At 39.9% G+C, this 16,130-nt stretch overlaps 1 protein-coding gene across 1 annotated transcript in view; it reads right to left on the reverse strand.

Annotated features, from left to right (window-relative positions):
• SRRM3 (serine/arginine repetitive matrix 3) overlaps positions 1–16,130 on the reverse strand; it is a 78,100-nt gene that overhangs the window by 27,833 nt on the left and 34,137 nt on the right. The window contains exons 4-8 of the mRNA XM_070945963.1: positions 13,095–13,175; positions 7,672–7,701; positions 5,893–5,961; positions 3,077–3,112; positions 1,427–1,477 (exon numbers count right to left, since the gene is read on the reverse strand). Coding sequence (XP_070802064.1) covers positions 1,427–1,477; positions 3,077–3,112; positions 5,893–5,961; positions 7,672–7,701; positions 13,095–13,175 — 267 coding nt within the window. The remainder of the gene's footprint in view (positions 1–1,426; positions 1,478–3,076; positions 3,113–5,892; positions 5,962–7,671; positions 7,702–13,094; positions 13,176–16,130) is intronic.

Here is a 16,130-nt window from a genome sequence, read left to right on the forward strand (position 1 = left end):
ACAGAATCCAGGCAGAAGAAGAAATATCAAGGCTTCAAAATCTAAGGGACTGGTTTGGACAAAACTCAACAGCACTTTTTTGTGTGGTTGTTGATAAAAATAAGATCACCAACATGATCGCCAATGTCTAATGACGCATATGGCACAAGAAGATGATTCTATAAGTAACTTGGCAACTGCCTGGGCAAGTTCCAGCAGTTTTCTTGGTAAGGCTTTTCCTTGCCTTCTTCTTCCATGGGCTGAGAATGACTGGTCCAATGTCACCCATCTGGCTTCATGCCTAAGGCAGGATTAAAGCTCATGTTTTCCCACTTTCTAGCCTGATGTCATAACCACTACCCCAAGCTGGCTCTCCTGTCAGTAATGTAAACAATCCATAGAAATTCCCTTGTGGCCAAACTATGATGAATTTAGGCCTGGCCAACAAAGCAAGTGCCCCAGATTAATCATCTTCTCCCCGCCCCCCCATGTAAAATCAAGTGATATAATTTATTCCACCTTCTGATGAATTCCTCCATTTTAGATCTACTTCATATATCACTGCCAGTGAGATATAACACATATCACAGGTAGATACTCTGCCTACTTTAGAAAGATGCTTTCTAAAGCATTAGTTTGAAGCAAAGACTGAAATGCTTAGAAGGAGACTTTTTAGCATTTTCTTGCCCTGCTCCATTTGTTGATCTCACTCCTTTTTGTGATCTGGCAACTTCCATCAAGCTCTATTCCAGTATTAATATCAGCACTGCTACATCTGCTAATGCTACGTTCTTGGAGCCAACACAAGCAACAAGCTAACAGGCAGAAAAAGAAACTATTGATGAATTAAAATTGTTTAAATCAGAGGTTTATACAAAAATATTAAAGTACATGATTTTAAAGGCTGTCTTAAAAGAAGCATTTTCCTCCTTTCTGATATATAGGAAAGAGAGTCTCTTCTTGGATGAAGCACTTTCCTTACATGAGAGACAATGCCTTTTCTTAAGTGTGGCATTTCCACTTCCTTCTTCTTTCCATAGGAAGGAATGTTTTTATTAAATGGGAATAAAACACCAGCTTTATAGTGGTGGGTTTCAAATTTTTTTACTACCGGTTCTGTGGGTGTGGCTTGGTGGGCATGGCAGGGGAAGGATACTGTAAAATCTCCATTCCCTCCCCACTCCTGGAGTAAGGTTACTGCAAAATCCCCATTTCCTCTCTGGGTCTCAGGAGGCAGAGAATAGATGGAAGCGGAGCCAGTCAGAGGTGGTATTTACCGGTTCTCTGAGCTACTCAAAATTTCCGCTACTGATTCTCCAGAACTGGTCAGAACCTGCTGAAACCCACCTCTGACCCAGATGCATTTTATAGACACCAACATCTTATCCTTCCTGTTTTCTAGCTCCAGAAATTCATAAGCATTGCAGACTGAGAACTGAAAGCTCACCTTTTTCTATCTTTATTTTTTTCTTTCCTTTTGTTCTTGGGACTTCTGGACCTACAAGAGAGCAGAAAACAAAATATTCAGGAGAAGGAGAAAGAAAGAAGAGAGAGCACGGTGGGGTAAAACAAACAGAAGGAACAGCCACTTGGTTGGGCCTACTGAGTAATTTGCAGATAGTCTCATCTGCTGGCATCTCCTTTTTCTTCATTTATCAAATGCCCCCCTGTCTCCCCTCCCCCAGTTTATTTTTATCCTAATCTCAACCCTTATGAAACCTCACTTCTCTTTGCTCTGCATATGCAAAACTTTTATGTTGCTAAAATGAATGGAGATGTGGGCAGTGTCAGGGAAGGCTGTGTGGGCACAATATGTGACATGCAATTCTTACGGTTAGGTTGCTGTGGAGCTACTACTCTGGATTTTTAATTGGGATATCAAGATCAGATTTCTTGATGAGTTGCTATAACATCACCTGAAGATGCCTTTCTGCCAAGTGAAGCAGTTTTCTCACTGCTACCAAGCTTTTGAATTTTGAATCTTTCACTCAAGATGGTAGCTAGTGGTGTGCTAGCGCTGGCTTGTACCTGCTCGTGAGAGCCAATTATCAAATTTTGGGGAATTTTGCAGACTGGCTGAAAGTAAAGCTGAGCTATGACACCTAGTGAACCGAAGCATAGCCACAGACATGGAGCTGGCAGAACTGGTTGTTATACACTTACCAGCACAGCACTGCTTTACAGCTCTAAAGCTATCTTTGCTATAGTCCAGTGATGGCTAACCTTTTTGCCGTCATGTGCCAAAAATGGGGGTCACGCCCTCGTGTGCCCACACTCATAATTCAATGCCCCCCAGTGCCCCCTGTGCATGCACGTGCAACCCCACTGCGCTCCCCTGCTTTTGGCACACAACGGCAAAAAGGTTACCAGTGGGCCCAGTAGGCCCGTTTTTTCGCCCTCCTCAGGCTCCAGAGGCTTTCTTGGAGCCTGGGGAGGATGAAAACGGCCTTCCCCATCCCCCCGGAGGCCTTCCGGAGGCTGGAAACGGCCTGTTTCCCGACTTCTGGTGGGCCCAGAAGGCCCGAAAATCAGCTGGCCGGCACACACATGCGTGCTGGAGCTGAGGTAGGGCAATGCTCGTGTGCCCACAGATATGGCTCCACGTGCCACCTGTGGCATGCGTGCCATAGATTCGCCATCACGGCTATAGTCCCTAGCCCATTTCAAAGCAATCTGTATGAATATGCCAGGCTGTTTTAAGCTCATCACAAGAAAAAGAGTCAAATAATTAAGTTTAAATTAATATTATCCTCAAACCGCAAGGCAATTTATTATCTATCTTGCTAATTATAAAGCAGACAGTAGCACCTACTTTACCTTTGCTAAATTCAAAAGCTAAACAGGATTAGAGCTGGTCAGCACTTGAACAGGAGACCAGCACAAAACTGGAAAAGCCTCCCAGAGGAAGGCACTGACCAATCTTCCTGGTGTTATTGCCAAGAATACATGGTTCTTCCATGTAATCATCAGGAATTAGGCTTGATTAGGGCCAGAATTAGCATCTATGAACAAAGAAAGGAAAGGGGTGCTAGGCCTAGCCTGGAGTGCAAAGCAGTGAAAACAAGAAGGGGGAGAAAGCTATACCGTCCGCCCTCACCTGTGCCTCCTCTTCTTATGAGATCCAGATCCAGACCTGACAGGCAACCAACCAGAGGAAAACAAAGGGGAGGGAATGGGAGAGGGATACATTGTTTGAAACAGAGGATTAATAGCACAACCAAATATTAACTGGAATGTTTAAAGGTTTTTTTCCTCTACACTGTATTCCATCGTATGACAATATTGTATGAGAAAAATGGAATCCAAGGTAGAGACAGCGTAAGTGTGGCAACATTGACTCTTAATGACTGAAATTTCTACAGGAAGCTTTAGTCTTCACTCAGAAGGGTGTACCGTTTAATTGTGTTATATAACTATTTCTCAGAGAGAAAGAGAGAGGAAAGGAGGGAGGGAGGGATCTTGCAAGCTTTGGCTATCTTGTAATATTTTACCCTTTTTTCCTTATACTGTGAAATAACTATTTAAAAAAAAAACAATAGGGTGATCATTTGTCTATGGAGATTTTCAGTCATTCATGTCATGGTTGTCCCAAAGACGCTTTTTCAAAAGGCAACTGGTCTTTGTTTTTTTTTTCCTTGAAGACATTTCACTTCTCATCCAAGAAGCTTCTTCAGTTCTGAAGAACTTCTTGGATGAGAAGCAAAACATCTTCAAAACAAAAACAAAAAACCCCAAAACAAAGTCCAGTTGCCTTTTGAAAAAGCACCTTTGGGAGAGTAGTCATATGTCTCCTAATATTACCAGCCCTTCAGTCTGTTCCTACCTTCCCTAATCTAGTGTTTTCTGTGTAGATTAATGCATCTTCTACAGATACTGTCCCAAACTGTTAGGGAAGGCTCCCATCAGGAACTTTTCTGGGTTTTTGGGATCAGTGGCTCCTTTAGCTGTTTTAGCTGTTGGGAGGCTGAATCAGTATCTTTTTCCTTAATGGAATTGCTCTAGCAGTGAATTACATCATTTCTTCCAATAAGTCCTTCGTGTATACAGTATTTTTCTATACTCAACATCGTATAAAAGTTCTTGTGTATAGTTTAGTTGTGTATGAGTGTCTATGTACGTGCACGCACACGCGCGCACACACACACACAAGCACAGTGTCATTCTCCAAATCCCATAACAGTTTAATATGACCAAGAAACTAAATCCAAAGTGTGAATATTAAAAAGGGACAATCTGCACTGAATCTGTTTTGACAATCTGCACTGAAACCCAAACTTTATGAGTGCCATAAAAGCATTAAAAAGAATAAAAACATTTAAAAAAAAACATAAAAGTATAAAAACATGTTATAAGTGGTCCTTGGCTTATATCATGCATTTAGTGGTCAAGATTCTGACGGCACTGGAGAATGTGATTTATAACCTGTCCTCACACTTATGATTGTTGCAGCATCCTCACAGTCATATGATTGTATCTTCTAAAGATACTGTCCCAAACTGTTAGGGAAGGCTCCCATCAGGAACTTTTCTGAGTTTTTGGGATCAGTGGCTCCTTTAGCTGTTTTAGCTGTTGGGAGGCTGAATCAGTATCTTTTTCCTTAATGGATTTGCTCTAGCATTGAATTACATCATTTCTTCCAATAAGTCCTTCGTGTATACAGTATTTTTCTATACTCAATATTGTATACATTCGGTCACTGCACTGAAGAAAGTGACTTATGACCCATCCTCACATTTATGACTGTTGCAGCATCCTCACAGTCACATGATTGTGATTTGGGCACTTGAAAACCGATATGCATTTATTGCAGTTGCAGCATCGGGGGGTGGGGTTCACATGATCTCCATTTGTAATATTCTCAGCCAGCTTCCTACAAGCAAAGTGAATGGAGGAAGCGGGATTCACTTAATGATCATGATAAAAAAAAGTTTGTAAAATCAGGTGTGGTTACATGATGACCCAATGACCACATGACTTAGTGACTGAAGTTCCAGTCCCAATTGTGGTTATAAGCGAAGGACTATCTGTACCATAATTTGAATGGGAGTGAATTTTGTTTTTTTTACTGCCATCTGTTGCAGCCAAAGATCAGAAGTCCTTTTATTTTCACATTAACAAATTTCATTAGAAGGCATACATTTTCATGATTTACAGCACAATGCATCCGATGCACAGAGTGGCTAAACTGCTGTAGGTTTTACGCTGGGTTGGTGGAGGAAGAGAAGAGAGGGCTGTTGTACAGATGCAGGTTACACATTCAAGTGAGATTGAGGATAGCAAAGGAAACATTGGCCTAGCCTAGAATTTTTAATGTCAGCCATTTTAAATGTGGACTTCAACTCCCAGAATTTCTCAGCTGGCTGGAGAAGTCTGCAAGTTAGATAGTGAGGTTACCAATATATTATATAGTAAATTCAATTGGCTTTTAAATGTTTAAGAAAGAAGACAAGAACTTTCTTTGTAAGATTTATAAAGTACAAACAATTCTATCCATATCCAAGCCTGACAAAGTTCTTTCAAGCCAAGATGAATGCTTGCTAATTTGGCTAAACTGGAATTTAAACACAATTTAAATGGGACAGATTTGTTTTGGCTGCTTAATCCCTAATGGTATTGTCTCTGGAGTAACTGGATACACACACTGATTCATATAACCCAGAGTTTCTCAATATCAGCAACTTTCCTATGTTTGGATTTTAACTTGCAGACTTCTCCAGCCAGCTGAGAAATTCTGGGAGTTGAAGTCCACATTTAAAATGGCTGACATTAAAAATTCTAGGCTAGGCCAATGTTTCCTTTGCTATCCTCAATCTCACTTAAAGAACAAACTGTACCTGTTGGTTACATTCCTTTTAACTGGAGATACATGAGAATGTGCTTAAGACACTCAACAAAGATAGCCAAATAGATTACCTGTCTCTCCGGTGTTTTTTCCCACTTTTCTTCTTCTTCTCCTTCCGAACTGGGGAAGAACTACCCCCACTGTAAGTAATAACAAGTATCAGATGTTAGTTAGTAAAAGGTAGGAAGGAAGAAACGCAGGCAGGGGCTGATTAAGTCTTATATATCCCCAATATCCTGAGTGGGTGGAAAAGCTGTAGTTTTAGAACCTGGGAAAATGGATGGACAGATCCATTATCTTTCTCAGTCTTTGTCTCATGTATGTCCTGCACTCATTGCATCAATATTGGATTTTTTGTTAGTTCTGAGCAGGATTTCTCAACCTTGGCAACTTTAAGATATGTGGATTTCAACTCCCAGAATTCCCCAGCCAGCTGGTTCTGACTATGAAGGATAAGAAGTATATTCTGTGAAGTGCTTCTTCTCTTTTAAGAATATATTTTGGTATTATATTGCCAGAATGCTCAGTCATCATGGGAGTTACAGTTCCCAAGGCAAGAAGAAGGGCAGAAGTTTGAGTAGATGAATGACCACGCACAACATGAATACACACAATCACAGAACCTCATAGATGTACACCTATATAATCCCATGCAAGGGGATTTCTTAATAAATTCCAGCTATGGGTATCTGATATGAGCTACAAAATTCTGGATCAGTGGAGTCTAGGTTGGTGGGATGCCAAAAAGGCAAGATGACAGAAGCGTCACAGTACAAGTCCTATCTCTTTTGTACATGCCGATGTTCATGCAAAACAGACCGGGCTTGCATTGCCATGCACCTTCTGCCATCTTGCCTTTTTAGACACGGACATGCTACCATGGGCCTGGACAACCATTGGGTCACTGATGGTGAACCACAACATTTTGAGCGACACATGAGCGTTCATCAATGCCCAACAACAACTATTCTCAAAAACACACAAAATTCTTGTGTGCTTTTTGGAGACTGTGGAGGCCTCATGAGAATGGAGTGTGCTCTGGCATAGCCTATGGACCTTCTGCAACTTATACAAAAGGGCTGTGCTCTTGCATGGGCTCCAGAGCCTCCAAAAATCATGTGAGAATAGAGCATTTACTGCAGCTGAAGGTCTCATGTGACCCGGGGTAGTCTTGTAGAGGCCGCAGGGGCCTATCAATAAAAAGAAAACATTGTCTGAAGGTAAGTGGTATATAACAGATCCTGAGAGCACTGGGTCCTGGGGGAAATCTCATGCACCTTGGGGAACAGCATGAGGTGGCCTTTTTGAGAGGCTGTGATGGTGCTAGGACTGAAGTTGAGTTCCACCATTCAAAGGATTTGAGGGAGGGGGAAAAAGGTGGGTGGGAGAAGGTTTGTTTAGAGACTCCAATCCTAGTTCTAGCTGGATACCTAATCTGTAAGGGAAAATAACATATAAGAATTCTTTTGTAACCATCTCATTATAGGCCATGCAATTCTAGGAAATGCTGTCCCCATTCAAGAGGAATAGGATTTGCATTTTTCTCTGAAAGTGTACTGCTTTCTGCAAAAGATAAATAGCTTCACAAAAGTTGAGAGAGAGTGTGTAGTTATATGTAGGTATGTTTTCCACAAGGACAAGAAAATTAAAGGGTACAAATGAAAGGATACCAGCTTAAACCAAAAGGCCAGATTAATCAATAAAAGAATTCTCAGTTAGTTTAAAAACCTCTGAAAGAGCCAGGAGCAAAGAATTTTGGACAGGATTTTCACATCCAGGTTTCAGATTGCTGGGGGGGAAAAGCATGACATCAATTATGTTGCCCTCCCCCCAAAAAACCTGAGACTCACCTACGCTCTGATCCAGGTTTCCTTTTTTTGCTGAAGTTGCAAAACAGAAACAGACAAAGCAGATATTAAGGAAAATCTCTTCATAAAGAGAATTTGGGAAAAGGACCAGCTTCTAAAATTGGATTTATCAAAAGACGGGAATTTCTTTTTCTCTCACCATCCCCACAGGTTCTATTTATAAACTTTCTGCAAGTTCTGTCATCTTGCATGCGCTCTGAATAAATCCATGAGTATCTAAAGAATATCAGATTTCCTGAACAATGTATTAGTTCACATTGAGGTGAAAAAAATGGGCTTCAGAAGCTGTGGATCCTCTTTGAAAGAGATGTACAGAGATACATAAAGATTTTGCAGCATTGCTAAGTGACAAAGCATAAAACATTGACATGCCAATTATATTTAGTCTATTTTTTTATGAACCCAACCAATTATTCAGTTTTCAATACAGCATGTTGTGCAAATTGGACTAAAATCATGGGTTTTAGTTATCCATGGGAAAGTACAACATATAAACAAAGCCAATCTAGAAGACTTTAGTTAATTATTTAATATCCTACACTTTTCTCCAAGAAGCTCAAGGAATTCTAACAATTAACTGAAAACCACTTCATGAACATTAGGAATTAGAATGTGTGTCATATCTGATATTAATAGAAAGCTTAATGCCATCTAGTGCTCGAAGGGAGATATAATAAGAAGCTACCCTGCCAAAATATCTTCCTCTGGATTCATCAGGTCACACCTATATTTCATCCAATTGAAGACCAGTCAGGTGGTACTATAATTTGTTTCCTTGCCCATAGTTCAGAGTAATTTCTTTTAAAACAAAAGTTATTTGTGGATGCACTTACTATTGGTTTTATATGGTTAGCACTAAGAGTGAGCATTTATTAGATCATTCATTTAGAGGTTATAGTTTGAAAGATCATCATATAGCAGGTGCTGTAAGTGCTCAGAAGAAACTTTAAAAATGACTAAGAATTTAGGAACCAACGGGGAGTTACATTTTGCAAATCTTCCTGAAAAATGCTTTAATCTGCATTTGACTAGTTAATGTGTAGATTGGAACATGGTTATCACATTTTACATTTCCCAACCATTGGAGGAAGAGAAGATGATTAAGCTGTTAAAATGGTTAAAATAGTTGTTCAAAAGTAGGAGGGCAAAGAATGACAAACACATCACTGCTATAAATGCTCAAGATCTTTTTAACATCCCTGGAGAGACCTGAAGGGAGAATTTTAATTGAAATCTGCTGTTCCGGGCCCCCTCCTTCCATTTCTCCACTTTTTCCTCACTTCATGCTGGGTCAATATATTTTTTTATCCATTGTTTTTGTCCTTTGAAGCCAGTAACCCAATATAATGGAATGTGTGTAGAAACCCTACTAACTCATGGTATTATATTCTTGCTTTCCTGCCCAGAATGAAAAGTGTTCATCCATTCAATCATTTCAAATTCTGAAACATTGTATTTCTGGACAGAGCCTCCCTGTGAGGATTGAGGCCAGCGGGACTAAAGGCAAAAAGTTAAGATGATGGTTGCAACTATATAATCAAATCCATCAACTTTTTTGACACCCTCTCCCCTGTGATATCCTGCTTGAGGCAATTGCTGCCACCATTGTTTCTAAAGGCTTTGCCAATTCCTATAAAATATCTTAGTTCGTCAAAAGAGACATTCCAGGTTGCTCTTGTTTTGAGTAATTATTTACTGCATTTACCAAATGGCTAGACAAATCTAGTTGGCTTGATAGACACCAAACAAGCAAGACTCATAGAAGAAACAGAGTGAATAGCAGATAAAGCCAGATAGTTTTACCACTCTATAGTTCCTCTTTTTAAGTGCTTCTCACTCAGTCTAAAAAAAACCTTGTTCCTCAAAACAGTCATTCTCTGAAAAGACTAGCACATTTAAGCAGAAAACATGGAAGATTGGTGGGAAGAAAGAAAGGAAATGGGTATTCCTGCTCCTTGGTCTACATTGCCTCTCACAGCTTGTTGCAGTTCACTATCCGGCTGGAGATATTACCAACAGAGCTGGGCAGCCATTCATATTTTAAAAAAATATGTGACACAGGAGCAGGCTGGTCTTTACATTAAGTGGGAGAAACTGGAGATGTCAGTTGTGGTTGTGATATCCTCAGCATCTCACTTTGATCCATTTCTTTCTGATGTATGGGGGTCTCAGCCTTAATTGCACCCTGAAGATCAAGTACACTGCTGCCTAAAAATGTCCAAGAATTGGGGAATTTCTTCGGCCAGCAAAACTGAAAAAATATGCAAAAATTAAATGTGATATGATAGCAGTGTTCCAATATTTGAGGGGCTGCCACAAAGAAGAGAGGGTCAACCTATTCTCCAAAGCATCAGAAGGCAGGACAAGAAACAATGGATGGAAACTAATCAAAGAGAGAACCAGCCTAGAACTAAGGAGAAAATTCCTGACAGTGAGAACAATTAACTAATGTTAATTGGCTTGCCTCAGAAAGCTGAGGTTCCAAGAGTTGCAAAACTCTGGAGGTTTTGGAACTTCCACTCCTGGAATTCTCAATTAGCAAACACACCTGGAAGTCAACCGCTAAAGAAAGGATGGAATCATTTGGAAACAAAGATAATAGGCTGTCTGGTTCTGTTACTAATCTCTTAGTCTTCATTCACAACTGCTCCTGTTGCCATGCCTTCCTTCTTTAATGGATGTGAATCATGTTTAGTGCAAAGACCATCATGCTCAATTGTACAGGGAGCCTCCTAAAGTCCAGCTCTCTCTCACACAAAGCAACAAAGCCAGGTAATCCTTTGGCAGCATCTTCACAGAGATCCAACCATTGTCAGATGCTACTGATGCAAGAGGTTTTGCTCTCTGAAGCAAGGGTGAGATGGTGTCAACCTTCCCCATTCCCTTTACTGAAGGCCATTTGACTGATAAGATGAAATTTAGATTTATACCCTGTTTATCAGGCAGAAACTCAAGGCTCTGGCAGCTGAGTAGCATTTTTGCCTAAAGCTGATGGAAGCAAGCTACCGGTAGTTTAGTAGATAAAGGCTCTGTTCTCAATAGGCAGAACAGCTTGGGAAGCTAAAGATAATCTAGACAGCTCATTCCTGTTGTCTCCTAGCATTTATTACTCAGGTGATTGCTTCCCTTTGCTTCTATATAGCCACAAAAATGGGTGAGGATGGACAGCCCAGGTGGGGAGAGGGGAACCAATTGCCCTTTCATGGGGTCTACAAGAAAACTTTTCCAAGTCCTTCACAAAGTCCAGGCAGAAGAAGAACATCATGGTTTCAAAATCCAAGGGACTGGTTTGGACAAAACACAGCAGCACTTTTTCATGCGGCTGTTGATAAAAATAGGATCGCCAACATGATTGCCAACGTCCGATGATGGATATGGCACAAGAAGAAGAAGTCCTTCACTACCTTTAGTCACCTGGTGGTCTTCCTACTCCAAAATATATCTTTTTAATTGAAAAAGGTTTATTTGGCATGGGGGTGGGAGTGTTTGTTCTTTCAGTTTTGATAGTTTCCAAGGTAGAGTTTTCTCAATGAGTGTAGAATAGGGAAGGATTCAAAGTCTCATTTTGTTCCATCTTCTCGCAACATTTATATGTGTGTTGTTAATACTAATGCTACCAGTTCCGGCTGCAGAAAACCAGATGAGCCCTTGATGGTAGTAAGAAGATCCAGAACACTCTAATGCTTTATTGCCACCTGGTGATTATCTTGATTTATGCAGCCCAGATCTGGTAACTCTATTAACGTGCATGCTCAAAACAATGAACCATTTAATATCATATCTACCTTGCCCACAAGATGGCGACCATGGAAGACTTTATATTCTCTAGATATAAAGGTATGTATGTATGTATGTATGTATGTATGTATGTATGTATGTACCCTGTTTCTCCCAAAATAAGACATCCCCTGATAATAAGACCAATCTGAGTGCATGGCAGTAAGGCCAAGCGCTTATTTCAGGGTTCAAAAAAAATATAAGACAGGGTCTTACTTTCAGGGAAACACGGTATGTATGTATGTATGTATGTACCAGTATGTATGTATGTATTTATATTTCTATAGCCATCTGTCTCAGCAAACGACTCTGGGTGGTTCACAATTCAAAACATATATTACAATTAAAATTTTAAAATCATTTTGAAATAATTAAAACAGTAAAAAGCATTAAAACAGTAAAAAAATTAAAATGTCTAATTCAAAATACATATAAAAGCAAGGTATCTGGCCTGTTAACAATATACCCAGGAGACAGGGCCCTTGGCACATGTTGTGCCCCAGACCCGCGAGCACAGCCAGATTTTTAGTGCTTTATGGAAGGCTAACAGGGTTGGGGCTACTCTAATCTCCAAAGGGACACTGTTCCACAGTGCAGGGGCCACTGCAGAAAAAGCTCGCCTTCTAGTCCTTGTCAGCCGACATTCTTTGGCTGACAGGATCATGTGATGTGAGAAAGACCTGAAGAGATGCTGCTTAAGGAATGGTCAGGTAAGAGAGGACAGAGCCTGGAGCTACATAATGGGTAGAGAACGAGGCTCAGAAGGAACTCTCCCTAACTTCTCAGGCTGTAAAGGAGATGGCAGGAGATTTGTACTTTCAGGTATGCACGATTTTGTCAGTATAGTTTTACAATAAAAGTAGAATTAGTTCATCTGATAATGTTTCCTGTCTGATTTACCTGGGAAGGCTGCCAATAGATAAAATTATATTGAATCAGATATCAGCCAACTTTTCCAGCTAAGGAGGGAGTCTTTTTGCCAGATTCAAGGTCTAAAACCTTCCTAACTTCCCTAACCCATGCTCTCAAGATGTTTTACCTTGGCAACTATGACTTCCCTAATGTCTAGATCATTAGGAAGGTGTAGCCCATTGCAACTGGAGAGTATCAGGTCAGAAAAGGCTATCAAATCATTGATTCAACTAGCCTCGTAGTTCTCAACCTGTGTCCATGGACCCTTGGGGAGGCTGCAATGTCATCACAGGGTATACATGAAGGCTTGAAGAAATGTTACAATTTAAAATTTGAGTTAGCGCTTGGGGGTTCATGGCCATGGACCATGGCCACAAAAGGGTGGTGGTGGTGAAGAAAAGGTTGAGAACCAGTGATCTAGCCTATTATATAGTAGACTATTCTACTTGGCAGCAGTGTAAGATTATTTTTGATGCAAAATGCATGCAAGAAATAGATGGTAATACAGAGATACAGAAAACACTCTTTTCTGCCATCTAAGGATCATTCTGGTTATTTCAGCCTAGTTCTGGAAGCCCTCAGTATAGATCTAATTAGAGATATCAGGAATCACACTTAGAATTTTCTGCATAAATGCATGAATGAAGCAGTTCGATTGGATAGCCCCTGATTCAAGTCATAGACTTCCAGATATCAGTTCCATTGAAGAGACTCACCGGTTTCTCCGGTGACCTGATTTTTTTTTCTTTTTCTTCTTTGGTGGTGGAGAGGTGGAGCTACTAGATTGTCTCTTCAGCCTAAGGAAGAAGTAAATAGAAGACACTCAGTCATTTCTTTAACGATTTCTCACAGCAGAAGAGTAGATTTGTCTGAATCTGAACTGCACCACTTTACAGAGTACAGTACATGGTACAGGTAATGACTAAATACTCATCTTATATAACTACCAATTCATTTCTTGACATGCTTATTGGTTTTATTTTCATTTGCAATCTATCACTTATGTGATCCTTTCCGCAAACTACAACTGTAATTGCAGGACTCTATGGTTGTAACTCGAGGACTACATGTAGTATCAGTCAGCATACAATGTTGAATCAAGTCAAAAGGGAGCTCCGACAATCCCAGAAGAGTAAAAAGAGAATTCTCCAACATTTTAAGAGCAAAGACAAAAATGATAATATCTGTTTTATAATAAACTTTAGATACATAATATGAAAACAGCTGCATAAGCAAAAAATGCATTTCCTGAGTTTAGAAATATGTGTTTGCTATGGTTGAAAATAAGTCTTTATTTGTGAGCCGTGGTGGTGCAGAGGTTAGAATGCAGTATTGTAAAATAACTCTGCCCATAATCAGGAGTTCGATCCTGACTGGCTCAGGGTTGACTCAGCCTTCCATTCTTCTGTGATAAATAAAATGAGGACCCAGATCATTAGGGGCAATATGCTGACTCTATAAACCATTCAGAGTGCTATAAAGCACTAAGGCACGGTATATCAGTCTAAATGATACTGCTATTGCTATCTTTGCCACTATTATTTCAAGCCAGAGGAGATGCTTGTACACTTGAAGACCCTCAGTTGATGGATTTAAGCTACCTCTAGGAAAGGTCTTCCCTCACAGGGTTCCTCAGCATTTGTCCCCCTGCCTTCACTTATGGAATAGTCTCTCGAAAGAGATACATATTATAGTTAGTATTAGCATTTATCATTGTTTCAAACTTTCATATATATAAAAGCTTAATTATTTCTTAATTATTTTTTGTTTGCTGCTCCAAATGATGCATCAGAAGGGAAGCAAAAGAGAATTATTTAACATAAACATGCCTCTGTGTGTGTGTGGATGTGGGTGTGGGTGTGGGTGTGGGTGTGTTTGTGTATCTGTGGGTGTCAATGATAACAGCATTTCTATAGTATTCTCTCTGGGTGACATAGACAGAAATTAAAACCATAAAATAGAGAAATGGAAAATAAAGGTAAGATTAAAAGCAAATTAAAAGAGCAGTGAAACTAAACCAGCAACAGTAGAACCAAGATATCTATCACTTAATACATAAAAGTGGGCCCCTTTACAGGGAGTACAGATATGATGACTTCATTTATTTCACAAAATGGGCCTTGTGTGTCTATTTCTTCATATCACCATGAGGGATAAATCAGAAAATGACCTGAATTAAATAGAAAGCTCAGAATTGTCAGGGCCTTTTCCATACAGAATTAACTGTCGAGTAAAATTATTGGTCCTTAAAATTGCTGAATGCAGAATCCTAAAATTATACATTGGATTCACGCAACCCTCTACAGTACATCCTAAAGGGAAAAGGGAAACAAAATACAAGTACAGTGTTCACAGCATAATATTATCCAAAATCCCATTTTATAGCTTTATGCAATGGCCTGTTTTGCACAACATTCTACAGTCATGACTCAGTTGCCATAATATCCCGAATCACAAAATGTTCAACTTCATTTTTGCATTGTTTGAATTGGAAAGGCCTTCAACTATGTTCTAACCCCTGCCAATTACTAACTAATCACTGCAGCATCCTTGGGATTATTTGATCATCCAGCCTGAAGACTTCATAGCAAAGGTGAGGCTGGGGCCATCTCATGTGCTGGAAAGTTAAATTATTTTGTCTTGTAATTTGCTTTGGAATGTTTGGGAGCAAAAAGTGGCGAATTGATGGTGTAAGTAATTCTTTTTTCTCACTAGAAAAGGAGAAGGGAAAGGATCCAAGGAAGGAAAGGGGTTGGTGTTTGGGAGGAGAGGGGGAGGGGGAGGGAGAGGGAGAGGGAGAGGGGAAAGAAAAGAGAAGAGAAGAGAAGAGAAGAGAAGAGAAGAGAAGAGAAGAGAAGAGAAGAGAAAAGAAAAGAAAAGAAAAGAAAAGAAAAGAAAAGAAAAGAAAAGAAAAGAAAAGAAAAGAAAAGAAAAGAAAAATCAGATGCAATGTTGAGGAAATTCCAGAAGCATCTGTAGGTTTGGTCAAAAACTGTGTAGTGATGGCAATAGTGTGATGCAAACAGACAGATAGACAGACACAGACAGACAGACAGGTGACAGAACTTCAATTGCACCATAATCTTGGCTTTTTTCACCACACCCTGCAGACATCCCTGATGAATTCTCTTAAATTCATTAGTCTGCAATAATGAAAAGAAGTCTTACATAATCAGTAAAGAAAGTAGATATAAACTAGGCAGTGTCTGTAGAGATTCTCAATCATCCAGGTCATGGTTGCCCCAAAGATGCTTTTTCAGGAGGCAACTGGACTTTTTTTGTTTTTTCTTTTGAAGAAGTTTCACTTCTCATCCAAGAAGCTTCTTCAGCTCTGACAGGACCCCCACTTCCATTCCCCACTGTCCTTCAGAGCTGAAGAAGCTTCTTGGATGAGAAGTGAAACTTCTTCAAAAGAAAAAACAAAAAAAGTCCAGTTGCCTCCTGAAAAAGCACCTTTGGGAAAACTAGACAGTGGCTTGAAGTTATATTTTTGGTTACATTTGTACGATTTATTCCCCATTCAAGTTCTTTGGCATTGGAAGCCTGCCCCTAATAAAGCATAGCAGAGATGTATAAATATTATCCCTTTTAGCTGCGTACAACACGTGGACCTGACCTGGTTAAAAATCTAGCAGCCACTTTGCATGAATCTTCATTTGTTTCTTTTGGGTCTTAGCATGTTGTGCAAACCCAGCTTATTTACAGTATCTTCAATGTTGTATAATCAGGTTATTCATAAAGTGTGGAGCCAC

This window comes from Pituophis catenifer, unplaced genomic scaffold, assembly GCF_029215685.1.
Source record: "Pituophis catenifer annectens isolate HBS135680 unplaced genomic scaffold, rPitCat1.0.hap2 SCAF_1, whole genome shotgun sequence".
Taxonomy (NCBI): Eukaryota; Metazoa; Chordata; class Lepidosauria; order Squamata; family Colubridae; genus Pituophis; species Pituophis catenifer.